Source organism: Fusarium tjaetaba (assembly GCF_013396195.1).
Source record: "Fusarium tjaetaba strain NRRL 66243 chromosome Unknown NRRL66243_c0000063, whole genome shotgun sequence".
Classification (NCBI taxonomy): domain Eukaryota; kingdom Fungi; phylum Ascomycota; class Sordariomycetes; order Hypocreales; family Nectriaceae; genus Fusarium; species Fusarium tjaetaba.
The window spans coordinates 234720-261035 of NW_023501259.1; the positions used below are offsets into that span (position 1 = coordinate 234720).

General features: G+C 48.4%; 11 protein-coding genes across 11 annotated transcripts; 7 read left to right on the forward strand and 4 right to left on the reverse strand.

Annotated features, from left to right (window-relative positions):
- Positions 1-623: 623 nt before the first annotated feature.
- FTJAE_3245 (zinc finger C2H2-like) lies at positions 624-3369 on the forward strand (the record flags this gene model as incomplete). Its single annotated transcript, XM_037349522.1, has 5 exons — positions 624-1024; positions 1086-1174; positions 1220-1396; positions 1563-2088; positions 2322-3369. 5 exons carry the CDS (start codon positions 624-626, stop codon positions 3367-3369), a joined length of 2241 nt encoding a protein of 746 aa, XP_037209637.1.
- A 662-nt stretch (positions 3370-4031) lies between these two features.
- Positions 4032-4428, forward strand: FTJAE_3246 (uncharacterized protein; the record flags this gene model as incomplete). Its single annotated transcript, XM_037349523.1, has 2 exons — positions 4032-4126; positions 4182-4428. The coding sequence occupies 2 exons, from the start codon at positions 4032-4034 to the stop codon at positions 4426-4428; spliced, it is 342 nt and encodes a 113-aa protein (XP_037209638.1).
- A 739-nt stretch (positions 4429-5167) lies between these two features.
- On the reverse strand, positions 5168-6771 carry FTJAE_3247 (tartrate transporter; the record flags this gene model as incomplete). The annotated part of the gene is made up of 3 exons (XM_037349524.1): positions 5168-6361; positions 6409-6509; positions 6558-6771. 3 exons carry the CDS (start codon positions 6769-6771, stop codon positions 5168-5170), a joined length of 1509 nt encoding a protein of 502 aa, XP_037209639.1.
- A 2828-nt stretch (positions 6772-9599) lies between these two features.
- On the forward strand, positions 9600-10352 carry FTJAE_3248 (uncharacterized protein; the record flags this gene model as incomplete). The annotated part of the gene is made up of 1 exon (XM_037349525.1): positions 9600-10352. One exon carries the CDS (start codon positions 9600-9602, stop codon positions 10350-10352), a length of 753 nt encoding a protein of 250 aa, XP_037209640.1.
- A 527-nt stretch (positions 10353-10879) lies between these two features.
- FTJAE_3249 (phosphatidylserine decarboxylase 2) lies at positions 10880-12226 on the reverse strand (the record flags this gene model as incomplete). The annotated part of the gene is made up of 1 exon (XM_037349526.1): positions 10880-12226. The coding sequence occupies one exon, from the start codon at positions 12224-12226 to the stop codon at positions 10880-10882; it is 1347 nt and encodes a 448-aa protein (XP_037209641.1).
- Positions 12227-13607: 1381 nt separating this feature from the next.
- On the forward strand, positions 13608-14571 carry FTJAE_3250 (uncharacterized protein; the record flags this gene model as incomplete). The annotated part of the gene is made up of 2 exons (XM_037349528.1): positions 13608-14140; positions 14190-14571. The coding sequence occupies 2 exons, from the start codon at positions 13608-13610 to the stop codon at positions 14569-14571; spliced, it is 915 nt and encodes a 304-aa protein (XP_037209642.1).
- Positions 14572-14662: 91 nt separating this feature from the next.
- FTJAE_3251 (fructosyl amino acid oxidase) lies at positions 14663-16141 on the reverse strand (the record flags this gene model as incomplete). The annotated part of the gene is made up of 4 exons (XM_037349529.1): positions 14663-15153; positions 15207-15756; positions 15809-16028; positions 16086-16141. The coding sequence occupies 4 exons, from the start codon at positions 16139-16141 to the stop codon at positions 14663-14665; spliced, it is 1317 nt and encodes a 438-aa protein (XP_037209643.1).
- Positions 16142-16686: 545 nt separating this feature from the next.
- On the forward strand, positions 16687-19145 carry FTJAE_3252 (OPT family small oligopeptide transporter; the record flags this gene model as incomplete). The annotated part of the gene is made up of 4 exons (XM_037349530.1): positions 16687-17466; positions 17515-17581; positions 17633-18894; positions 18948-19145. 4 exons carry the CDS (start codon positions 16687-16689, stop codon positions 19143-19145), a joined length of 2307 nt encoding a protein of 768 aa, XP_037209644.1.
- A 404-nt stretch (positions 19146-19549) lies between these two features.
- Positions 19550-21646, forward strand: FTJAE_3253 (uncharacterized protein; the record flags this gene model as incomplete). The annotated part of the gene is made up of 2 exons (XM_037349531.1): positions 19550-19578; positions 19633-21646. 2 exons carry the CDS (start codon positions 19550-19552, stop codon positions 21644-21646), a joined length of 2043 nt encoding a protein of 680 aa, XP_037209645.1.
- A 211-nt stretch (positions 21647-21857) lies between these two features.
- On the reverse strand, positions 21858-22310 carry FTJAE_3254 (uncharacterized protein; the record flags this gene model as incomplete). The annotated part of the gene is made up of 1 exon (XM_037349532.1): positions 21858-22310. One exon carries the CDS (start codon positions 22308-22310, stop codon positions 21858-21860), a length of 453 nt encoding a protein of 150 aa, XP_037209646.1.
- Positions 22311-23381: 1071 nt separating this feature from the next.
- FTJAE_3255 (pyruvate decarboxylase) lies at positions 23382-23825 on the forward strand (the record flags this gene model as incomplete). Its single annotated transcript, XM_037349533.1, has 1 exon — positions 23382-23825. The coding sequence occupies one exon, from the start codon at positions 23382-23384 to the stop codon at positions 23823-23825; it is 444 nt and encodes a 147-aa protein (XP_037209647.1).
- Between the last annotated feature and the right edge of the window lie 2491 nt (positions 23826-26316).

Genomic DNA, 26316 nt, shown 5'->3' on the forward strand with positions numbered 1-26316 from the left:
AGGTCAATTACCTGCCAAGTGTAACGTGAGTGGGGGGAGGATTGAAAATTGGCTGAGCATGTAGGACTTTTGTGTTGTGTCTATGCCCCATTGGCTTTTGCCATTGGGAGGCTAATTTTACCCCCAATAGCGTTGCTTGAAATATGCTGTTGGCCGTTGCGATCTTGGGCAATGAGGTGGTGAGACCCGGAGTGTGATTGGTCTATCAGAGAGGAAAGAGAAAAGAAAAGCATTGCAAGGCAGAACTTCAGGTCATTCAGTTGCAAGGTTACTTACCAATCTCGAGATAGCCAATAACTAAACCGCTTGATTCTTCCCTTTCTTAATAGAGTTTACCTCCTTTAAATATAAAAAGTAGCTATGAGTTCGGAAACGAAAATAGTCACTATTAATATGTAATTAAGTACATAATGCAGTAAGCGGCTCTTGACCTAGTAAGCATACAGGGGCTGTACTGTAATCCTAAAAGGGCAAAAATGCGGGGTTTGAATTATTCTATACTAAGGTACTTCAACGAGGAGCGGAAGTGTAGGGTATTATTCTACCTCAACATCCTCACGTCTAGCGAACTCTTAGCTTGAATAGTCCTTTCCCTCTAATATTTAGTTACGTCCCACCCTATGATGGCGGATCCACTCTCCATCGCTGGGCTTATACTCGCCGTTGGCAGCGCCATCAATACCTTGATTAGCATCTCGGTCGATGCTAGAGATGCGCCTACCGATATACAGAAACTTCGCAACGAGCTGTTGGTAGGGCTCTTAGCGTTGAATGGAGCGCTGCAACACTTCCAGAACCAGACACAATCAAGTCAATGGTCATCCCAGCAGTTTATCCAGATGCTGCAGACGGCCTGTGATACTATTGAAACGTTGAAGCGTGATGTTGAAAAGCCGCAGTCGCGATTGGCACGCTCGACCCAGCGGTTGACTTGGTATTGGAAGAAAGACGATTTGGCCAAACATTTGGCGCGGATTGAGAGGGTGAAGACATGGTTTCTAATCGCCATGACGACAGACAGGCTGTGAGTTTCAAGGGAGCCTGTCGAAGATCTCATACGAAGGGTATCTAATCGGGTTATTCAGCTCATCGAATCACGAAGTCTTGTTGCAGATACAAGAACTCAAACTTTCTATCGAGCAAGGCCAAGGTAGCCAGACGGCTGAACCTAGAGGTAGGTCCCAAGGCTACGTGTGAAAGCTATTAACTGTGGATCTAGAGGTGAAACACAAGCAGCTGATTCAGTGCCTGGCGCCTATTGGACCAGAAACAATCCATTCAAAGGCTTTGAGCGAGCATCAACTAGGAACGTCGAACTGGTTCACGGAAGGGCCGCTTCAACAGTTTCTCAACATCAGTGACAAGCAAGGCGCCATTCTCTGGCTTAAGGGAAAGTGTAAGCTCATGCAACAACCCGCCTCTATCAGCCATTTTATCTGACAAGCTACTTAAGCGGGATCGGGGAAAACTACGCTTTTGTAAGTTCAAGTGTCATCATCATAGCGCCCGTTAACACTCTCTCAGAGCCTATGTAATAGAATATCTGAGAACTAAGCCTCAAGTTGCTAGAGTGCTGCCATTCTATTGCTCATTCGACAACTCGAACCTCCAGACTCTCTCAAATATCTTGGGCTCATTCATTGTACAGCTATCGTCTGAAGTACCAGCTATTCTCGAAGAGCTTGTGGCCAAAGCTGAGGCTAGAAAAAGTAAGGCTCAAGAGCCCAGCTTTTCAGCCATGGAGTTAGAGGAGGTCCTCATTAAGCACGTTCCAGCCAAAGGCTTGACATATCTTATCCTTGATGCAGTTAACGAAAGCGAAATCAGCACCGAGCTAGAAACCTTATGTTACAGGCTAGCAGCAAGTTGCCCAAACTTGAGGATTATCGTTTCTAGCACATCCGATTGGTCTCTCAGCACTGATCCGTCTGCCATACGCTTTGGCGCACAAATGAACACCCACGATGTTGATAACGATATTTGGATCTATATCGACCGTAGGCTCAAGCTCGACAAGACACTCAGTATGCTCAGCGAAAGCCTCAAAGAAGAGGTTCGAAATTCCGTGCTCAGCAAGTCAAATGGAATGTAGGTCCAAATTATGTTTATGTCTCCTTTATACGTATAACTAATTGCTACTGTTTAGGTTCCGCTATGCTCAGTGTGAAATTGATCATCTTGCGTCTCAACGAACTGGTCGAGGGGTACGTAGGGCCCTCTCCGACATGCCGTCGAATCTCAATGAAACATACAAACGAACTTTGGAGAACATCAAAAATACTCATCAAAAGAGCATTACTATGGCTAGCCTATTCGCTTAGGCCGCTCAAGCTGCAGGAACTTGCAGATGCTGTTGTTGTGGAAGAGTATGACGATGCTATAGACGATGACATTCGTCTTCACGACCCCATGATACTTCTAGAATCCGCAAACGGCTTGTTTGAGTTCAATCCAGTGACTCAAGTTGTGTCTCTCAGTCACTCTTCCATAAAGACCTTTCTCACATCGGACTGGATCAAGAACAGCTCAGCTTCCTACTTCGCACTTGGTGGGGATACCGAGTGTCACCTGAAGATTATGCGGTGGTGCCTGACCTACCTGTCTTATTCCGAGTTTAATGGTGGTTGCGGAGTAATCAGCAACAGTACTATGTCCAGGTACCCCTTCCTGGGCTACGCAGCATGGAACTGGCCATACCATCTACGCAACCCATCTACGAGAGATTGGGAAGCGGTCTCGGCATTCCTTTCCACTCGGAATTCCAAAAGCGGGGGGAACTACGGTTGCTGGATGCACGCCCTTAACCGGAGCATGCATCCCGAAACTCTGAAGGAAACACAGCCCCTTTACTATGCTGCTTCTTTTGGATTTTCACCATTGGTAGCAGCGATGTTGCTTTTTGACGATAGCCTGGATCTCGAGGCGCCTGGGGGTAGAGCTGGCTCTACTGCATTACAAGTGGCTTGCTTCCGCCGCCAGAAGGAGGTAAGCCGAATGCTGATCGAGGCCGGTGCGGACTTCTTGTCCAGACACGGTAACTTCCCCAATAGAAAGGGTATCACCTCACTCTGGTGGGCAGAAGCAAATGGCTGGATGGATCTAGTGGCTCTCATGACATCGATAATGACACAAAAGAAGATTAGAACAGTTCCTGAGGACGCATATCCGACACAGTATATTCAGGAGGTTCAGAAGGCAGATGCTAGGCAGAGGATGCACGTCATGGAAGGAAAAGAGACTGCACTTCTAGACAAGAAGCTGGTAGCGACAGAGATTCCGCGCCGATATATCTCAAGATATAAGATAGAGAGGTTTCTCGAGGAGCGGCTTGGAAAAGGAAACTTCCTGATCGATGTTCTGGTACGTTAAATGCTATCTAGCGGTATTTCAGGGTGAGGGTCAAAGCTAACTGCTTTATCTTTCTACTTTTAGCAAGATTCTTTTATTTTAACGGCTTATGAGGAGCTTTCAGGGGTAAGGTCTATTTCTATTGCCTCTTGTTATTGTCCTTGAGGGCTAACAGTGCCCGTTGCCTATCTTCAGGAAGACTGGAGACAGATTCGAGACTTGAGCGAGTAGCTATTATTAGAAAGATTAGACATTTTCAGAGCCTTGTCAACTAGAAAGACAGGCAGATCCATTACGCCCGGTAGGCTACCGTTTAAAGGTCTCTCAAAAGTAAAAGTTATATATTACTAATACCTTAGATGTTATAAAGCCCCTATGTTTTCCGCCTTGTTCTTCTCTCTTCCTTTAATGTTCTCCTTAAATATCCCTATATCGGTTAATAGTAATAAATAAATAAGAAGAAATTCCTCTAATGCAATTTTAATAAATAATAGAAAGTGGACTTGACCTTCGACTATTTATGTCATCTGAGTATGACTTCAGCTATTGATCAATGACGTATTGCTGATGACAAAATATAGTAATAAAGCGACGCATCATGTTTATTGCTTCTTCAAGAAACATTCCTCGCTCACCAACATTGTTCCACATACTGACAAGACATCTTCAAATTACAAGTCATCATGTCAGGAACTGCACCTAATGATCCTGCCCCTGGCGGTCACTCTCGAGAGTTGAATCAGACACCCCTTGACTCGAACCAACACGGGCAGACCCAGTAGGATAGCCCCAGTGGCCCAGCGTCTTCCTGCACACAGTTAATTGGATTTTAGAAACATCATCGATGAGATAAAGGACACTGGTGGCCGGGTTGTTGATGCCAATCTTGGAGCGAGCATTGATGCAACGAAGTCAGGGAATCTCTCCAGCCGCGTCAATGATATTCTGAATCAACCTACTAAGAGTGGTGATGGTGGAAAGTTGTCAGCGCAACGCAAGGCATTGGAGGTTGACGAGAAGGGCTTTAAGGTCGGAGAAGAAGGAGATTTACATGATTTAGCGCACAGCAAACAGCCTTAAGCATGATCAGAGTGTATCTCAACTTGCAAAATAAGTGTTGTTTGACAAAATTGTCTGCTGTCCTGTAGCTCCCTAACCTTAATTTACCTGTAGCGCCCTATAGCCTCTAGCTCTCTACACTTAATTACTAACAGGAGGCTTAGCCGAGAAGTCACGGCATAGAGACAACGCCAATGCAGGACAAAGGCGGCCAGTCAAAAAGAACTCCAACAAGTGACAGACAGTATACTCGTCGGCTCACCGGTTCAAAAAGCAAAAAAAGGATAGCCTCGCTGACGCTCGCAATCGAATATAGGAACAGCCCGATGCGGGGGTCGAACCCGCAACCTTGAGATCGCGTACTCGTAAGAGTCTCACGCTCTACCGATTGAGCTAACCGGGCGTGGCTCTTAATTGTTGAGAGACGGTGCTCGGATTTAACACCATGTTGGCTACACGTTCTGGCTGGAAGCGCGAATGCTGCGCATCACCATCGAGGGCATTATGTGTGTAATTTCGTTGATGTACTCAGCAAGAGACTGGCCCAAATTCATGCTCAACATGCATATCGCTGACTCTACAAATACGTCACTGGATATGACGTACCTAGTTAGTAATAAAGCACGCATCAATGCACCAGCGACAAATGGTAACGCAAATCAGTCATCCTAATATTCATGGTAAAATAGGTACTCAAGCTCGCTTCTAAAATCATCAATGTCCATCATAATCCCAGCATACCCAACTACAACCGCCAGGATTAAACAGTAAAGCGGAACCTTGGGCTCTTCTCTCCCAAAGACTCAATCTCGTCCTCAGTTTTACCCTCAAGCAAGTAATCCTGCTTACCCTCATCACGAAGCTTGTTCTGTCGCTTAAAGTGAAGATGTAGGATAATGTTGAGGATCAACGACACAACAAGCATTCCCATGCTGGTACCGTAGCCAGGGCGGTAGTGAGGAGCATACTGGCTAGAGAAGAGAAAGGGAGATGCCACGCCAGACGCATTGCCGATGGTCAGATGCATACCCGTTGAGAAAGCTCGCTTTCCGTAGCGGGGGTTGTTGGCGGGGACCCAGGCGAAGGAAATACCGGATGAGAGGAAAATACCGATTGAGACGAAACAGCAGCCTGCGTATGAGAGGGCGGCGCCCTTGCCGGCGATAAGCATGCCATAGCCGATGATAGCGGATCCGATGCCTCCCATAACGAAGAAACCTCGCTTTTGGGTGATGTCACTGAGGCGAGCACCGATGAGATATGTGATGGCTCCGATAGCGTAGACGGGGACAGTCATGGCTTGAACCTCAGCAGATGACCAGGTTCCCATAGCCTTGACGATGGTGGGCAGGAAGACGACGAATGAGTAGAGCATAGCCAAGGTAGGGAAGAGAGCAAAACAGTAAACCCAAGTTGTCCAGTCCTTGACACCATCAAGGACATCCTCCTTGAGAAGCTCTCGGTTGTTTCTAGCCCGACCTACCTGCTCATCATGAATCTTCTGCAAGTTGATCTTATCCTCCTCAGTAAGAAACTTAGCAGTCTCAGGACTATTAGGTAGAACGAAGGGAATGACAACTCCAGTGAGGATGGTGGGAGCACCATTGATAAGAATGATCCACCGCCACGCACTCCAACCCATGGCACCATCCATAAAGCTAATACCGTACGCAACAAGACCACCAGCGACACCAGAGATGGCAGCAGTGGAGAAGAAGTATGCGATACGAAGAGCAAGACTCTTGCGGCCGTAGTACATGGAGAGGTAGAGCACGACACCGGGGAAGAAACCTGCTTCGCAGAGACCAAGGAGGAGACGGCATGCGACGAGGGCGCCGAGGTTGTTTACCCAGGCGCTGCAGGTGGCGACGATGCCCCATGCGATGGTGAGGCCGGCGAGGTAGTAGGCGGGCTTGAGCTTCTTGATGATCAGGTTGGAGGGGGATTCGAAGAGCTGGAGGGCATTAGCTTCGTAAATAATGGAGGATTGGGGAGGCTTACACAGTAGGTGACGAAGAGTACGGAGACGGAGAGTTGAAACTCATTGCCTGTCAGACCGAGATCTTCTTCCATGCGGAACAGACGAGCGTTGCCAATGTTGACTGCAATTCGTTAGACCCTTCATTTGCGAGCAGAGTAGAGTGGCATACCTCGATCCATCATATTCATCAGATAAACCCACATAACCATTGGAATAATGCGATAGTCAAGCTTTCTGAGGATAGCCCTCTCAGTCTGCTTATCAACATACTCATAATTCTCACCACGCGCCTCCTCAATACCCCTCGCTTCAGCCTTCATCTCAGAGCCAGAAGACGAGTTGGGGCGCGTAGGCTCCTGAGAGACATTGTCATGGGCTGTCATCTTGCTGATATCCAACAAAAGGCAAGATAGCTAGAAATGAAGAAGGGGGAGTAAATTCAACCCTGAGAAAACGATGCTGGATGATCGACGGGAGAGAAATAACGGTGGACGAGGGACCAGTTTTATACACAAGCCAAGATACTTCTTTACCCCGTGGGCAAAGATATGGACCTCCCCACAAACCCCAAGGTTGTCTTTCTCCATATCGCAGATTCTGTTATCCAACGCCAAGCGTATGCACTTGCCACGCGAGGCTTGTATTGGCAGCTGTAACGCCTTATCTAATGACTCCCATTCGTGTAGGCAGCCTCGGACAATATCCACTAAGGGTTACAGCCAAGGCTCGTCATATCTCGTTCACAATCTCGGCCCATATCTGCATCTCGACTGAGCAGATACCCCAGATTCCGCTATTGCCAAGGCTGTGACGACGGCTCCGCGTTTTGATAAAGCGTCTTTTTCTGGGGCTCACAGCTCAAAAATCACCAGATCAAGCTGAGGGTACATCTCCAAGGTGAGCATGTAGTGGTGATTTCAAGGGGCGGCTATGACTTGAGGCTGCAGGACTTGATATAGCCGACACGTGGCGGACGAGCGGAAGAATTACCACATCGATGGCAAGCTGGTGCAGATGGGGTTTTTTTATCTTGGCTGTTTCTTGGCTCTCCGAATGTAAAAATTTGGGGTGAGAAGAGAAGACAAGACAAGAGATGTGCAGTTTTACGCGAGATGAGAGACTATGCTGACCCCCAAACTTTTGTCTCCTCTTTACTCCGCCTTTTATGCCCCAAATTATTCATGCTTAAAATAAAGATGACCAATAACGACACGGGGAATTTGTTGAATGATCGGGGTAGACAAGAGTCCCTCTCCTCGCTCATTCTAACGTGTCGTTCTTCTTGTTTACTGTTTACGAGGTCCAAGTTGTCAAATTGAGCCAAGTCTGGGGTAAAAAAGCACAGATGGGGCACATCAGATCATCTCAGATCACAACATTCGACTTTTTTTCTCTTCTGCATCTAAATCTCTAAAACAGAAAGAAGAAAAGAAAGCTCTCACCGACCCCACGGGGAACCCCATGGAGACGGACGAGTTGGAGAATGAATGCGGCCGTTACGACGCGCCAGCCAAGACCGCCAAGTCTGCCAAGTCGAACGAGTTTTTTCACTTCTGGTGGAGCGATCTCTTGGGTCCTCGTCATGGTATTTCCCTATTCCTCTGCTATTGTTGAGGATGAGGGCTTTGTGTCTTTCTCTGCCCGGTAGCCCGGAAATCGTGGGGTTGCTTGGCGTGTCGAACCATCGCGGGGAAGTAGGGAAAAGTCTGGGGAATGTCAATGTTCATCTGTCATCTGAGTGAATTATTGCTGTAGGTAACTTCCAGCTGTAGTTCGAGGTACACATATACTGATGTTGTAGGTTGCTATGTGGCTTTTGCATGATATTGAATCACGCTTGTAATTTTACCGCCGCGTTTAGTTACTACCCGTGCCATCTGCCGTGAGGGGAAACGCTTTTCACTAACAAACAGAAAATTCTAGTGTCTTGCAGATCATTTGGAGAATACCGCCAGCAAGTCAGCAGTAATCCAAGGCAAAAAGGGTTCCTTCGAGATCCGTCTTCCATATCAGGATATGTATGTCCGTCTTGGCGGATCCAAAACACGCGTGGCATGCACACCTCGGTTTTCTACCGAAGAGGCTTGACAGGCGACAGGACCATCATGCTTTTGTGTGTATGTCAAGATTGATCTGCAGATGTTTCATGATGTGGTGGCAAGAGGATCTTGCTGCTGCCAAACCCTGCGCGGTTCGAGGATAACACTATCCTGTGATATGACACCCAACTTGGTGTTTCCTGGTTGCTTTTGTCACAGATGGACAAACGGGAAGCGCTTTGTGATTGTGTAGCATGATGTTGCGAAGCAAAGAAGCAATAGAGAGCAGATTGCTCTTCTGTGTCGTGTATGGCTTGGAGCAGTACTGAAACCACGAAACGATGTTTGTCAAGATGAACTGTTGCCTACAGCGTGATGTCCATTGCCATGCATGCAAGCATATTGTTTTGCAAGACCAGAGGAGCAACAGTTATGAAAGCAAAGAATTTGGGTAGAGGTTTTGGAAGACGTTGGATAAACAATTTGTGGCACGAGTTTGATTGTTGGAGGGCAGTGTTGCGGAAGATGTTTTGGTACACTTGCTTGGTAGATCCACTAGGTTTGCAGTTAAGCAAAGAACAATAATGCTGGTCAAATCGCGAACAGTACCTAATGCAATCGACAAAACTTCAATTGATAACAACAAAAGAATTGCGACACATGTTTTACAATAATGGTCATCTGCATCGTGAATTAGGATGATTGCACTTGATTGCACTGGCAAATTCATCTGTATGTAGTCATAGGGTAGCAAGCTTTATGACGCCAGTGCACAAACAGTCTGCACAACTCAGTGGCTGCTTGTGCCAGTGGCAGTAGCAGTGCGTGCGTGGCGGGGCAAACAAGTGAATGCCACTGGCCTTTAGGCAGCCACTCCCTGCAATTTTATCCCTGCTAGACTCACTTTTAGCTTTCTCCTCCTCCAACTCTAACCACTCTCAACCCTGCACGCGCATCCACACACGTTTATTCCCGAGACAAGGCTTTTGACGTTGTAAGTTGACTTGTACCGAATGACTCCTTCGGCAGCGCTGACTTTTGCGCGTTGAAAGAGCCTCATTTGCTGATTGAGTTGTCGCTGGCAGGAATAAAAAGGTGCTCTCCACGCGGTCATTTGTTCGTCATTTCTTCCCCCCGAATTTTCCATCGCGACCTTGGCTAAATCGCCCGAGATGTTCAAGCAGCGATCTCACGAGACCCATCATAACACCCACGTCCCGCAGATCAAGGCCAACCCGGGTGAATACACCGTCGCTGTTCTCGGCGACAGCCTCTTTGAGCGCTTCAAAACAACCGGCAAATTCATCACCGCCCGACAACCCGCCGGCGAGATGTTCAAGCAGCGCTCTCACCAGACCCACCACAACACCCACGCTCCCCATATCAAGAACAACCCGGGCCAGTACAACACCGCCCTCCTCGGCGCCAGCGGTGTCGAGCGCTTCAAGACCACGGGCAGAATGCTCAGCATCAACAAGGACACGCGTATTCTGAACCTCGGTGTTGGCGGCGACAAGATCTTGAATGTGCAGTATCGCATGGATCAAGGTCTCGTGCGTCTTCTGAAGCAGCACCAGCCCAACCTCAAGACTATGTACATCCACATGGGATCCAACAATCTCAAGAATTATGGTCTTCGAAAGGGCGATGTTGATGCGTATGGCGCTGTGGTGAAGCAGTTGCGCAGTGAGTTTCCTGACATGACTGTCGTCATCACTGCGTTGTTCATCCAGCGCGGTCTGGAGCTTGCTGTGATTGATGATGCGAACGCCAAGCTCAAGGCTATTGCTGATGAGCATGGGTTTGTTTTCTTGCCCTTTGGAGATGATCAGGAGGGCATCATGAGTGAGGACAATGTTCACTTGAACCAGTTTGGGTATCGCAAATGGAACGAGCTCCTCACCAACGACATGAACAGCCGCTAAACAGCGCGCGCACTCCTCAAATGAATGAGGATACGCAGAACCGGTGGTCTGAGGACTGCCTTGCATTTGCATTCTGGCGTAAGCAGGACATCGCCTTTACAGAAGTAAGTGACCTCAATAAGCAACACCGCAATGAATGGGCTAACTCTTTGCTTACAGAAGGCGCAGGGATATACCTGTAGTATGTTGTTCTTTACCAGTCCCGGTCACGATGTCGTTTACCCACGGAGGCATGGGTCGCCTTGAAGAAAAAGGTCGTCATGGATATGATGTCACTCTATCCGAGTGTAGTGTCGGTAAAGTATGAGACATATTGTAGTCTTGTGTTTGTATCCTAGACTAGAAATCCCATGGCCTCACTAAAATTCCTTTCCTTGTGCTCTCTGACCATGCAGTGTGTACCGAAATCCCCACCATTCCCGGTTAATGATTGACACCGCCTCTACAAGGCTCAGCTTTGTACCTTCAACCAAGTTCATTGCGTCCGTGACTCCATCTATTGACAGGCCAGACTCAATGTGAAATCTCTAGTTACCTACAACAGCAAGCAGACTGTTGACGCGACTGTTCTCCTCCGTATCCATATCATACGGCGGCGGACGCTTCCACAAAAGCTTCACACCCGGCTGGAAAATCATGCAGTGTGAACTCCCCCCAAAGTGAAACATGCCAATCTGCTGCCCCTTCGTAATATGATCCCCCTTCTCAACAATAAACTCGCACCCCGACACCTCCGCCATACCAATAAACACAATTGCCATAAGTCCAATCTTGGGATTGTCAGCCTGAATCCAGATAATACCCCGCGTAGCCACAGCGCTGATATAAGGCTGCGAGTAGTTCGGCGCCGCGGGATCAGGATCATCGGGATTACCCGCCAATCCCTCAAAGTAATTCTCGCTGTAGTACGAACCGGGCACGAGCTCAATGTCGATGACGTTACCGCTTAGGGGCGCGTGCCAGCGATGATAGCTCTTTGCACTGAGGAAGGCTTGGTAGACTGTTCCGTCGACGAGTTTGTGCGTGTTGGGGTTGGAGTTGAGCATTCTGTCGAGGGAGTAGGGCTGGGATTTGAGCCAGAATTGGTCGTGGAGTTTGACGTGCTCTGCGACTTGGAGGGGGGCGGATTCGCATGCGTTGGTGATGACGAGGGTTGGGTCGGGGTACTCTGGGGTTGGAGGGGCGTCGTCTGGACAGACGACGGGGCGCATACCATCTCGGAACTCTCTGGTGAAGAAGTCGTCCCAGGACTTGTAGCCGTAGTACTTTTCGGCTGGGTTACAGATGAAGATCTTGTCAAAGGTCGGACCGTCCTCACCAGTGTTGGCTACAGTGGCAAGCATATGCAGCGCATCTGGGGATAACCAACCCTCCAGACCAGACTGGGACCCAGAAGACTCCAAGAACGACCCCCAGGAGTCGAGAACACCCTTGAACGAAGCGTTCACTTCAGGCAAAAGCCAAAATTCATACCCAGCGACAGTACCCATAGGCCAATCAAGAACAGCATTGATAGGAAACCCAATCATGCCCATAGCAGTAGGAGGATCCTGCTTATCAAAGAACGGCGGGGCAGATTGAATGATGAGGCTGAGGACATCGATGAACTGACCAAAGGTCTTGAGGGCTGGTTCACCAGTGGGGTCATAGTACTTGGAAGACTGGGTAAACATGTCATTGGCAAGGGTCTTGAGGTAGGGGTTGTCATTGACGAGTTTCTGAAACGCTACGATCTTGGGGTTGGGATCGAGAGAAGCAAAGTTCTTTCTTTTGGTCTGCTGGAGCTTGGATGCGATCCAGTCTTGGATCGCTGGGCGTTGGTTGGGGAGCCATTTGCCGATGGGGCGGTGGGCTGCGACAGGGAGAGAGGCCATGCTGAAAAGTGAAACTGTTACAATGACAGTGAGATTGTTTGGAAGAAGGAATAATGTAGAGGAGTCGCTCGATGGCGTTGACTTTATACATAATGGACTTCGAAATGGGAAGCAGGTCGAGCTGAAAGAAGATGCGGAGTCTCTTACGGATCAACACTATCCGACGTGACACAGAACCTGCACCACCAATGATATCCGCGTACGACCGAGACATACATCGCTCAGCCCGCCACAATTCCAAGAGACCTGCCCGAAAAGCTCAGCGGCACAGAAACTGCCGTCATTTATGAGCTCACTCGCAGATATTGCATCACATACTCCGCTCTGGATGTGAAGCCAGGAGTTTTACATGTGAACACTGCATGTTGTCTGAGACATAAGGAGGAAAGAGTCGACACCTTGGCTGATATCTCATATTGCGGGGTAACTGACTGCCGTTTTTGTTTGTGTTGCAGATGGTACGGGTGGTATGTGATACTGTCGCAAGAATGGACGAGGAGGGGGAGGTTGGTGAGAGGTGATTGAGGATTGGATGAGGACGAACTGGGAGACCGAAGTACAGAGCGTTGCAACGGGGGTAGAGAGACATAAAAAAAGACCTTTTGACTTGTCCAAGGAGCTGTACTCTGTCTAGCAACGCACATTCACACTGGGGCGATCATCACTTCGTCAAGCTAGGCACGGCACGCACCTCGTCACATTCCAGAGCGCCTCCAAGATCTTGCCTTTCTGTCGCCAAGACTGTCAAACTATTCAAGCAAAGCTGAAAATTTGTACATCATTTGAAGCAAGAGAATAGTTACTCAGTATTGAAGTTTCAGTCTACAATTCGTCTCGTTTTCTGATTGGGTACACAAGAAGCACCCCAATAAGGAAGACGTCGAATCCGATCTTATCTAATCTTATCGCACCAGATACCGTAAATTCTCACGAAACTATTCACAGCTAGACTAGTTTGCGTTTTTCACAAGCTACTGCAAGCCTCGTATCCTTATAACATAGCACCTTTCCTTTCAGAGGTCTGGTCTTCACAGAGCTAAATATAGCCTCTATAGAATTTAATTCTTCCATTTCTCTCTATTTATTTAGAAGAATACTCACCTAATCTATAGCAGGTGTTGCGGACGCTAGCCGTGACGTACTGTATTTCGTCAGAAGTTGCCGGTAGGCTGGAAAAAATAAGCTATAAACACCACCTCGCGCTATCGTGAACTATCGAATTTCCAAGCCAATAGCGCCGTCTCGGAGATTACAAAAAGTCTTCAAGAAAGGAGTCTTAAATACAGCTGAGCCCCTACAATGTTTATTCGAATCCCCATCCGCTCGTTTCTCAATTCTGCGCTTCGACGCCCTTTCGCTCTTTGAATCGTTCTTTGTAAACATGATGTTGCTCAAGTATTCAGCTGCCGTTGCAGCTTTTGCCCTCTACGGGCATGCTAGCGCTGGGCCTTGCAAGCCGATTACTCGCCCTACGAGCTCGGGCTTGGAGACTTCCGGTACTGCTACAACTGAAGTTTCTTCAACTGTGACGAATTCGCTCTCGGTTGAGACTTCGACGACGGTCGAGACGTCTTCAGCCGCCACGTCGGTTGAGAGCTCGGCGACAACCTTCTTGCTCGAGGCTTCGAGCACTACTGGTGATTCTTCCACTTTGTTTACCTCAACGACCGAAACCGCGACGCTTGACGCAACCACTACCGAGTTTGCTTCTACGACCGCCGAGGCCTCTACGACAGCCACCGCTACGACTTCTGCTGCGCCAGTGTGCGAGTTCACGGGAGAATACACCAACTACATCAAGAACCCGTCTTTCGATAATCTAGACGGCGACGGAAACCCCACCGCCGACCCGTGGATCATACTCGGAGTCTCAACTCTATCGACCCAATTCCCCAGAACAGGAGCCCGCGCTATGTAAGCTCAACCCCAACACCCCCGTTTAAACAACACTAACCAATCTCAGGGAGTATACATACCCCGACACTTCAATCAGCGGAAGTTCATCCATCCTCCAAGAACTAACCAACACCGTCGCCGGCCAAGAATACGTCTTCAAATTCCACTGGGCTCTTCTTCAGGGCCAGCCCCTTGAAGCAGACGAATGCAGATTCGGTACATTCGCTGGTGGTGGAGGGGCGAATAGGCTGTTTATCGCTGTTGATGGCGATGAGGCAATTTCGCAGTTTCAGTATTATGAACAGGAGTATCGCATTACTGCTGAGAATAATAATCAGAGGTTGTCGATTGGGTTCTACTGTACGAGTGAGCCGGCGGGGGGAGCGGTCAAGGTTCACATTGATGATGTTTCGGTTTATGACTACTATGAGGGCTGTGAAAGTCCTTGAGTGGAAGTCGGTATGACCGGAGCTGTGTGTATTCTATCATAAGACATTTTTCACCATGTAGATGGTTCATAGCTAAGCATTGAGTAATAATCTACAACTTCGTTTCATTTTTGAGATCCATGACATCCCTCAAGTCCTTAATCTCAGTATCAGGTCGATGCGAAGTCGGTTTCGCAACCCGTTCTCCATAAGCCCATTCCTTCCTCAACCCTGTCTCATGACCTTCCAGTGCATCAACGATATACTTTCCGATAATCGGAAACATTTTGAACGCGTGTCCAGAGTCGCCTGTCGCAAGAAGAAGAGCAGGGTGTTTGGGATGGCGATCGATGAGCCAGTGTGCATCTGGTGAATCAGTACACCAGCACACACGAGCATCGAGAAGGGGACGGTCGGAGAATTGGGGCATCACGGTGTTGATGAATTTTCTTATGGCGACTTCCGCTTCACGTGGAATGCCGTCTTGGGGGTGGTTGCTGGAGTAGCGGGGGATGGAGTATCTGCTAGTTTTGCCGTCCTCATCGACAAAGGTGCCTTTCTGGTATTGGTAGCCAGGGTTGTTATCGCAGATTTTGATCAACTCTGCTCCCAAGTCAGCGATAGTAATGGGACCAGCCATTCGAAGCGTGACTCACTTGTATCGGGATCAGGTTCAAACATGAACCCAAGTTCATAGTTATCAATCACAGGGACTCCCTTCCACTCAGCAGCCTCCTCATCAGTAAGCTGTATATGACCCAAAGTCCAGCACTTTGACCACAACTGCTGCGACAGCTCGGGTAGTAGCTGTGGCGATGCAGCGCCCGTGCTCAAGATGTAGTGATCCGCATGAAGAACCTCACCAGAAGCGACGCGAATTCCAGTCATTGAGGCAGAAGCATCGAGCTCAAGGCCAGTCATAGTACCAGCATGGCCAGAGATGAATCTGACGCCCATCTGCTCAGACTTGAAGGCCCATTTCTCAAGGGCCTTTCGATCGTGGACCCATCCGCCAAGACTGTTGTAAAGACCCTTCCAGTTCTCGATCCCAACAGCATTTTTCAGTTGGGGGACACGTTTGACAATCTCGTCTCTACCACTGATGAGCTCTAGATTACTAGCCTTTCCCGCCCTTTTGAGGTTCTCATAAGACTTTTCAAGAAAAGACTCGGCTTTCTTGTCGCCCGTTGTAGTAGTAATACGCCCCTGCTCTTGTGAGTCTAACTTGCAAGCATGGCCATCAGTGTGGTTGACGTACAGTTTCAAAAAGGACATCATGCCATTCAGGATCTCTCCAAGCGTCAAGTGCTTCTAAAGCAAGTCGCGTATAAAGTGGTTCGTCGTACTCAGTTCGCATCACCTTGTTCAAGTCATGACCAGCAGAGTCTAGACTAGGCCATGGGTGGCGGTCGATACAGGTGATGTTGGTATAGCCACGCTTAGCTAGATGGTAGGCTGTACTGATACCGAATGTGCCCCTAGAATCAGAGTTGGCGATTGGCCTTGATGGAGCCTTGGTGGGCGCTAAGACTTACGCTCCGATGATGAGGATGGACGAGTCCTTGTTTAGAGGCGCTACCGAACGAGCCATGCTAATGATGATTGAGAAAAAGGTGATTTCCGACTAAGCTGTAAAGATGAAAGATAAGGTTCAAAAACAAAAAGGTGCTATCAGACGCTCAAGTTGGCCGTTTTATGAGTGATATGGCGCCCGTAACCGGAGCTGATCTGATATCTCATGACAAACAAAGGCTGGACCTTCCCTCACTCAATTACCCCGCAACAAACCTCACTCTATCATTCCCAAGTGGCAATCTTTAGTCGATAGTCAAAAAGTGTCAAGATAAGGTAGCGTAGCAATTAAATTCCTCTTAACCCCGAAGCTAAGGACCTGATGATCCGGGCCAATCACACGCTAGCTCAAATGACAACATCGCTTGGACCTTCTTGTTGCATGAGGGGCAGATAAACTAACGTTTGCCGAAATCCGGGGAGGGGAGTAGTATCGAATGTGACATTACTCGCGATAAGACACGATTATAAAATGCCGAGACTTTCGCGCCAAGAGCACATTGTATCCCCCATTCTTGTGTCGATCAATTCATTGAGAATTTCTTTGCGATTGAGACCGCCATCATGGCTCCCAAAGTTGAATACGCCGATAACCTTGAGCCTTCAAGACAAGAGGATGGTACCATTGAAGGCACGTCTGAAGAAATCATCGACAATCCTGACAAAGCTACTGCTTTCGCCATCAGTGGTATAGATGAGCACTATGACATTGACTCGGACAACTCGCCCCAACCTGAAGTCAGAGCCAACGTCCCCAATGTCGATGATCCTTCTATGCCTGTCAACACGCTTCGTGCCTGGACGCTAGGTTTACTTTTCACTATCCTCGGCACTGGTATCAATCAGTTCTTCTCAATGAGATATCCCAGCGTGACCATCTCATCCCTCGTCGCCCAATTAGTCGCCTACCCAGCCGGACGAGCCCTCGCCCACGCCCTCCCCATCATGAAAATAACACTCCTCGGTAAAGAAATTGCACTCAATCCCGATCATCACTTTAACATAAAAGAACACGCCCTCATCACTATAATGTCAAACCTCTCGTTTGGACCATCCTGGGCGACTGATATCATCCAAGCGCAAGTTGCGCCTGCGTTCTTGGGGCTAAAGACTCCAGTTGGGTATCAGTTCTTACTTGCGCTTACGATGCAGCTGTTTGGGCTTGGAATGGCGGGTATGGCGTATAGGTTCATCGTTGAGCCGCCGCATATGGTTTGGCCGTCGACGTTGGCTAATGCGGCGCTGTTTCAGACGTTGCATGGGAGGGCGAATCCGAAGGCTGATGGGTGGAGTATCTCGAGGTATCGGTTCTTTGTATACGTTTTCGCTGGTGGTTGGCTGTGGGTAAGTCATTGCAATCCTCCTCTGGTAGCAACGCTGATGGTCTTTTAGTACTGGCTTCCTGGATTTCTCTTCACCGGACTGAGCACCTTTGCCTTCATCTGCTGGGCTGCGCCAAGTAAGTTAACCGCTCAATTAACTCTTGCTTCATCCTACTGACCTTTGATAGATAACATTATCGTCAACAACCTTTTCGGCATGTCAACCGGCCTAGCATATCTCCCCACAACATTTGACTGGTCTCAAATCGCCTACAACGGCTCTCCGCTCGTCGTCCCCTTCTGGGCACAAGCCAACGTCTTCGCCGGGTGGGTCATCGTCTTCGCTCTCGTCACACCAATCCTATACTACACAAACACTTGGTACACAGCCTATCTACCCTTCTCTGGAGGTGACATCTACGACAACACTGGCAACGTGTTCAACGCTTCTCGTGTTGTTGATCGTCATGGAAACTTCTCACCGGAAGATTACAAGAACTACAGTCCCATCTTCATGCCGGTCACGTTCGCTTTGAGCTATGGCATATCTTTTGCGACGATGACTTGTGTCCCGACGTATATCTTCCTCAATTACTGGAAGCAGATCGTCGGCGCCTTCAACCCGCAGCGGAAGAAAGACATTCATGCTCGGCTGATTGAGCGATACCCTGATACTCCATGGTGGTGGTACGCAGCACTGACCGCCATCGTCCTCGGTCTCACCATCATGGTACAAGAAGTGTACGACACACAAATGCCCGTTTGGGGTGTCTTCCTCGCTTTCGGCCTAGCAGCGTTCTATCTTATCCCCACCGGAAGTGTCTATGCTGTCGCCAATCTCAACAGCAACGTCCTCACTGTTCTCGGCGAGATCATTTCGGGATACGCCATTCCCGGAAAGCCAGTCGTCATGCTAATCTTCAAGTTCTACGCATACACGGGACTAAGCCAAGCGATGATCTTTGCCTCAGACATGAAACTTGGATTATACATGAAGATTCCTCGTCGTACCCTCTTTGTCGCACAGTTGACCGCCTGTATCGTTGGGTCTCTCACCCAAAACGCCGTTGTTCTGTGGATGCTGCACCATGTCAAAGACATCTGTGAGAGCGATCAGCCCAATAAGTACACTTGTCCTCAGGGTCGCGTCAACTTCTCGTCTAGTATCGTCTGGGGTGCCGTCGGTCCAGCGCGTCTGTACAGCGTGGGTAAGATCTACTCTGGGCTGTTGCACCTGTTCTGGCTTGGAGCACTTTTGCCAGTGGTGACGTTCTTCCTGAAGAGGAAGTTCCCCAACAGCAAGTTGCTGCGTAACCTTCACTGGCCTCTCTTCTTCGCTGGCACCGGAAACGTCCCTCCCGCTACTGGTATCAACTACAGCTCTGCGTTTGCAGTCTCATTCATTTTCAACAAATGGATTCGTGGAAAGTACCCGCATTGGTGGGCCAAGGTGAGCCTGCAATGAAATCTTCTGCCAAAGTCGAGTATAGCTAACATGGACAGTATAATTACGTTTTGTCGGCGGCCCTGGACTCTGGTCTTGCCATTTCTGCCATCGTGATCTTTTTCGCCCTCGTCTTCCCCGGCGTTAGTCTGAGCTGGTGGGGAAATAACGTCCAGGGCACGACTGCTGATGGTATGGGTACTCCGTGGAGGAAGCTGGGCGCCAATGAGACATTTGGGCCATCTACTTGGAACTAAGTCAAATTTACTATGTGTCTTGATGTTTGTATTGTTACTTCATAGCTAGTGAAATGATTATTGTCGTTCCAAGCATAACACTTCGTACACGAAGTGATAAGAAGACCGAGGCGAATTCACCATGGGCTTTATAGACTCTAGACTAATCCCTTCTGGTGCATAAGCATGGGGGTCAGATGTTGTCTCGCCGCCTGGCTTTTGAACATTACCCAATCACATCATTTTCGTTCAAATACGACGGGTACACCAACGCTAGCGTCAACTGAGGTGCTTACTCCGTGGCCGAGCTATCCGAGTCAACCATGTATAAGAGACTTGAGATGATTAGATTAGTGGATAGATAAAGTCGCTCAACCTGGTTTCTCCTTCATGGTTGCTCCTACAGCAGAAACGGCATAATAACCATGGTATCTTTGAACATTCTCAAAGCTTTGTATGACTTCGTCGACTAAAACAGAAATAAGAAGACAACTAATAGCTGTATTAGGACTTGTTTCAACTCGGCACAGAGCATCTTACCCCCTTTGCCAGCCACTCATCCAGTCACGCCAAAGCTGACCGGCGAACCCTGCATCCAAGTCGATGGAGTATGGAGCATCACCGAAGATTGTGTTGATCCTCTCTACTCCCGGCCCATCATCGACAACGAGACCCATGAGACGTTACCAATCCCTCATCTTCGAATCTCGGGACATTTTGACGGGACCGCTGTCGAATTCAACATCTATCTTCCCGATAGCGGATGGAAGGGTCGCTTCTTCCAACTCGTCTATCCATTACAAAACTCAACTGCGTCTGATCGAGAGATTGGCTTTGGAGCAGATAGCGGAGGCTATACCGTTCGTGCTTCCGGTCTACCAACTTACCGTGGTGATGCAGCTGCAGCAAAGTTTGGCATGATGGTCGCACGGGGGTACTACAAGCCTAAGAACAATAAGATCCATGGGTATATCTATGGAGGTAGTGGTGGATCTCTTATCACTGTTGGGGCGATGGAGAATACGATTGGTATTTGGTCTGGCGCTCTGACTCTTGTCCAAGCTGTACCAGTTTCCATCAACAATTGGTCTATTCGCGCTCTCACAGGTCTTGTTCTTCAGAATAAGAGTGCTGAGATTGAGGAAGCGCTTAGACCCGGTGGTAGTGGTGACGTCTACTCGAAGTTGAACCCGGCCGAGAGGACCGTCTTTGAAGAAGCCACGGCCCTTGGTGTCCCTATCAGAGGGTGGGAGAGCTTCCACGAAACTGGGGCTTCTGAGGCACTCTGGGAGGCCATAAGAAGCGTATCCGGTGCAGCTGTGTTGAAAATGGATCCTACGTACGTGGATGACGTCTGGAATAAGCCAGGATACTTGGGCACCGAAAAGTCCAAGCTTGGGGATATATTTCGCAAGGAGATGCTTGACTACGAGACTTTGATCACTTCTTTCAAGTATGACGCCAACAACGTACCTATTGAGCTCACTCTCGACGCGGCACCTACCTCAACGAGGACTTACTGGTTGGACATCAGTATTGTATCCAAGGACGGTGAAGTACTTGGCAAAGTCACTGGCAAGGGTCACGATAACAGTACCGAAAAGACTGTTACACTTCACCCCAATAATGACCTCGCCGTCCTCTCCTTTCTTCAAAAGGGAACTCGAGTTCACATTAGCAACCGAATGTTTCTCGCCATGCATGCACTCCACCGTTACTCAGTCCCTAAGCGCTCAGGCTTTTATGGCTACGCCTATCTCCGAGATTTCAACGGAGCACCGATATATCCTCAGCGTTCTGTCCTAGTAGCGGAGCAGATAGCAAGGTCTGCTAGTGGTGGCGCTACATTTTCGGGCAAGTTCAACGGCAAGATGATCGTCATGGACAATCTGATGGACGTTGACGCGTTCCCCTGGCATGCAGATTGGTACAAGAACCGAGTCAAAGAGGTCTATGAGGATGATATCGATGATAAATTGCGTCTTCATTACACTGAGAATGCAGATCATCAAATAGGCCCTGTTATAGGTTCCAAGAGCTTCAGAGTAGTGGATTTTACCGGCATTTATGAGCAGCATCTGCGAGACTTGAGTGTTTGGTGCGAAACAGGGACATACCCAAGTATCCCAACAAATTACACCATACACAACGCTCAGATCCAGCTTCCAGCCTCAGCTTCAGATAGGAAAGGTCTCCAACCCCCTGTGGATCCAAGCGTCAACGGTAGCAAACAGGTCGAAGTCAAAACAGGCACTACAGCTATTTTCACGGTGCGCGTCGAGGTTCCTCCGGGTGCAGGAAAAGTCGTTACCTTGGAGTGGGATTTTGAAGGGACAGGGAATTTTGTCAAGAAGAGCTTTGGGGACATTGCCCAGACTGTTGAGACGACAGTTTGCTATACTTACAGCCGAAAAGGGATTTTCTTTCCTTCCGTCAGGGCTGCTTCTCACAGGGAGGGTAGGATGGATTCACCTTATGGCCTGTCTTTAAACTTGGGGAGACTGAGAGTTTCAGTTAAATAGATGTGCATGACGATATTGATAAGTTCTGTGGGGTGAGACAAGCTCCCAGCCGCAGCTATCAACAGCAACCGACGCATATGGTGTCGTTCCTCAAATATTTGCCATCTTCCAGTATTCAATCCCTACAGAGCTCTTTGTTCGTATACTGATGCGGACAACAGGGCTGACCGATAAAAGACCCTAAGCCACAATTGGTAGAGATAGAATAGACTCAACCCCGGACATTCTTCCATATCAAATACAAGTACGCTCCACTCCTCCCATGGTTGATATCAGTAGATATACCGTCCCAACCAAACGCAGCCACATCAGGAAGCGACACAGAATCGTCCTGCGATCTCCAAAGCTGAACATCCCCGATCTTAGTGGGTAAGGTCAAGTCCCGGGACGTGATGACATAGCGGTAGTCACCACCAGCCCCATGTGCCATATCTCCAAGCTCAGGATGGTCACCACCATTGCCGGTGATATCGATGAACAAGCCGGTGATAGCCTGAGATGGATCTGAGGTGTATGACTTAACGACGTAGGTATAATCTCCGCCGAGCCCATTATTGCAGTCTGGGCTACCATGAGCAGGGCTAGCATCGACACAAGTTCCCGGCGGGAGGAAGTCGGAGTCGTCAGACGCTTGAACCGTCAGGGCTGAAATATAAGAAGGCATGGTGGGGTCTTGGAAGGCGGGGTGCTTTATATAGTGGTTCAGAAAGATCGATAGCTTAAGGATTTTTGGACATAATTCTAGGGTTATGGAGGGCGTATAAATACTTAGAAGGAATAAAGGTTCACCGCCTTATACCTGATAGATCTGGCTGTAAAGTCGCTGCTGAGCCGTGGTCTAGATCATGTGAATGTCTCAAACCATCGCGTGGCTAGCTGAAAAACCCATCCCATATCCATCGTCAACGATCTAGAAACCATTGTGGCTGGCGCGCACAGTCACTAGTCAGCGTCAGGCCAATCAGATACTAACAAAGATTTGACTATTGACTTAACATTGAAACTACTGATTCTTAATCTGTTCATGGGACCGACCCAATACCATGGCTTGCCGTGACTGCCCGAGAATATGGAATCCCCTCCTGGAGTCGGAACGTGATTGAACACGCGTGAGCTTCAGTGGCCTTCTGTGTGCGCTCCAGACGCATCATTGCGTGCGATTCATAATGACCAGACTACCGGATGTGATGGTAAATACCGGTCTAGCTTGAAGAGTCCGTGATTGAGACATGGGTGGATTTTGAGTCTCAGGTAGCGCCTATAAGTCCACGTATTTTTTCGCATTCTGAGAGACGTAAATTTGATGGCGTCGACTTACGGCGACTCGGGATCACGGGTATCTGGAATGAGTAGTGCTGAGGTGATCAAACAGCATTGGTGTCCTGCTGTATCAGGCACCACCGTAGAGAGGGCATTATCAAGATCTCCCCCAGTTGCCACATCAATAGTGAAAAGCCCACTAGAGATACAGCTTATGCATTGAATACTAATTAACATATCAACCGGTTTGCAACCAGCACATTCGGTATTCGTAGCAGTAATTAGTTATGTTCAAACGCTCGAAATTCCAGCCTGGCCTGCAGTGAGGCTGATGCGTTGGCGCGTTCTGGTTCGCCTGATCTGCATGTCTGTCTGCCTTGTCTGCCTTGCGGCGAGGCACTCTTACCCAACACTCATCTTCACCGCTTCATTTTGCCTGATTCTTTCTCCCTCCTGCAAACTTGTCAAACTCGACATGGCCGACCCGTTATCCATCGCCAGTGGCGTCGCTGGCCTTGTATCCCTCGGCCTGACTCTCTGTGGCGGCCTGCACAATTATTTAAGCAGCGTCAAAGGCCGACATCAAGACATCGAGTCAGCCAGCCGAAGTCTTACCCTTTTGCAGTCAAATCTCTTCATCATCCAGTCGAGCACATTGAAACTTGGTCATCGCCATGCTTTGTCTGCCAATGGAGTCAATCAAGCCCTTGCCAATTGCGAGTTTGAACTCGTGGCCCTGCAGCAATTGATGCTGAACCTTACGAGAGACGAGGGTTTGTCCGACATGAAAGGGATGATTAGGAAGCAAATGATGATAGCGAGGTATCCATTTGATCAGAAGAAGTTGGTTCAACTTCAAGATCAGCTTTCCAAAGCCAATGCGATTCTCAGCAGTTTCGTTCAAAGCTTTAACCTGTGAGGCACATTGACCGGAAAAACAGTTGTCCTCTTTCTAATCAATCACAGTGACGTCAATATCGGCATCAGTGAAGACTTGCGAGTTTTGAAGAATTACACCAATGCTAACGATAGCATCACGCATAACATGCTACACACGATCGCCAGGCGACTCGACACCATTAGTCCCACTGTTCAACGCACGGAAGTGGCGACGACATCTCGTCATATGCAAGCGCAGTGCCTGAGTACTGGGAGTCATCTTTCCAGTGTTTCCGTGCAACCGCTATATGTGCAAGATTCCCAGAGGGAAACAAGCCTTATAAAAGAACTGAATGAGCCGAAATGTACCTGCTCCGACCCTCGTCCGACCTATATCCATCGAAAGTCATCCTATATCAATAGATCATGGGGAAAATGGGTAATCTCGAGAGAGGAGCACAAACGGCAGTGCCATCGCCCTGGTTGCATGTTCTTGAGCCAATCACTGCAGACTTCAAGGACTACGTGGAGCTATCTTGGTTTCCGATATTGGCTTTCCCGAAGCTTGTCCTTGTCATTCACTCGAGACTATCCAGCTGGGGCATATAGCCTTTCCTTCGGGATCCAGGCATGCTATGTTGTCAAATCAAGCCCAGCCTTTGAAGCCATTACGGAACTTAGATGTGCGTACGCGGGTGTGAGGTAAAAGAGTCATCGTTATGTTGTTTCTACTGGGATGCAGATTACTGATTTCCATGTCAGCACGAATTGGGCTAGTTTTATCATGGGGGACCATCCGACTGTCTGGTTACGAGAAAATATCTCCGATTTACTCAAGAGGTTAAGAACAATCTACACCTCAAGGTGTGCGTCACCATTTGACGTAGATGAGAATGGGAGAAATATCGCCCATAAATTTATGGAAGTAAGCCCCATCCAGTGTATGCAAACATATGAAGCGCTTTTATATTAACATAATCTTTAGTTGCATCGAGAAAACCTAATACCTTACGCTGTACCTTGCAGAATAAGTTTTGAGGACCTATTCGAAGTGACCCGCTCGTTTCTTTTACACATGTTTGAACTTGGGGTCCCAATCACTGCTTCCAGTTTCTACCAAGAGTATGAACTTCCCAACTCATTCCACTTAGCTTAAATTACACATATCAGAACAATTATGGAAAACATTTGGAGAACTGGCTCCTTGGGATGGCTGCCTCAATGGTACCACTTCATAACAACACTTGATACGTCCTTCGACTTCTGTATCAAGAACAATATAGACAGCAATGTTACTTACTCTAGTTACCTCAATTTAAGTCAGGAGGATTTTCAAGTCTGGGCCAAATACCCCGAAATCGCTGAAGGTAACCTATCCATTGCACTATCGTTTCGAGTTATGGACAGTTAATAAAAAGCCCCAGCATTTGGATTTAATAACATCTTCCGGGAAGTTATGCAGCGAGATAGGCAAAAGCTTGAGATTATGACAATCCGCGACCAGCAGACCTCAGGCATTCTTGAAACAGATGTGTACGGACGGAACATATTGCACGCTAGCATCACATGGCCTACAGGGCTTGATCTGCTCCTGCAACAAAGTCCGGTTCTATCTCTTGTTCACAACAGCGAATCGAATTCTGCTTGTCCCCTACAGTTTGCAATCTGGTACAGTGGGAGCCTATGTACACAAGCAGATACCTGGGCGCTCTGCTCGGATTGTGATTGTGCTGTTCCTGTCCAACAACTACTAGAGGCCGACTGTTGCGTCCTAGACGACTATTTTGACCCGATTTCCAGGAACTGCTGTTCCTTTCGATGCCTAAAACTATTGTTCGAGCATTTAGAAGATCGGCGGCGGCGACTGAGAAATCTTTCCCTCGCAATATTACCCCCTGAAGTTATAGAGCGGTACGGAGTCGCCGTTGATTCTATTCCCTATGCTACTGCGGTCTTTCTGTGGGAGGAACTACAGTCACGATCTGATGATTGGGGAAAGCAGGGATATCGGATCAGTGGTGGCCTCAAGCCCTCTAGTCCAAAATGTCGCTTCGATGGCATATTTGAACAGTTACTCTCTCCAGAAATCTGTTCATTGCTCACTGAGCTCGAGATTAGACCTTGCGACGAGGGTAGTCTGAGGCCACTTCTAGCACGTGTGACTTCTGTTTATACTCCCAAAGGGAAATCAGTGGCTACCTACCTGAATTGGCTGATGAAGCATGATCTGGAGCTGGAATATGTGGCCAACGGCTTCCAAACATCGGTATTACATGATTGGGGAGGACCAATTGGCCGGTCTCTACGTGAAAAGGTTCATCGCCCAATTTTGGAAGCGGAAGTTATTAGTCTGATCGCCAAAATATGTACAAGTGACATAAGGTCCAATTTACCTTGTCCTTGCGTATCAGGCCCCTTCAACCGGCCGTCAGCATCCTTGATATCTGGCTTTAGTGCCTATGAGTCTCGATTGTTGGCACCGCGGAGCGTGGGAACAATTGGAGATGTTTGCCTCCTAGTTGATCTGCTTG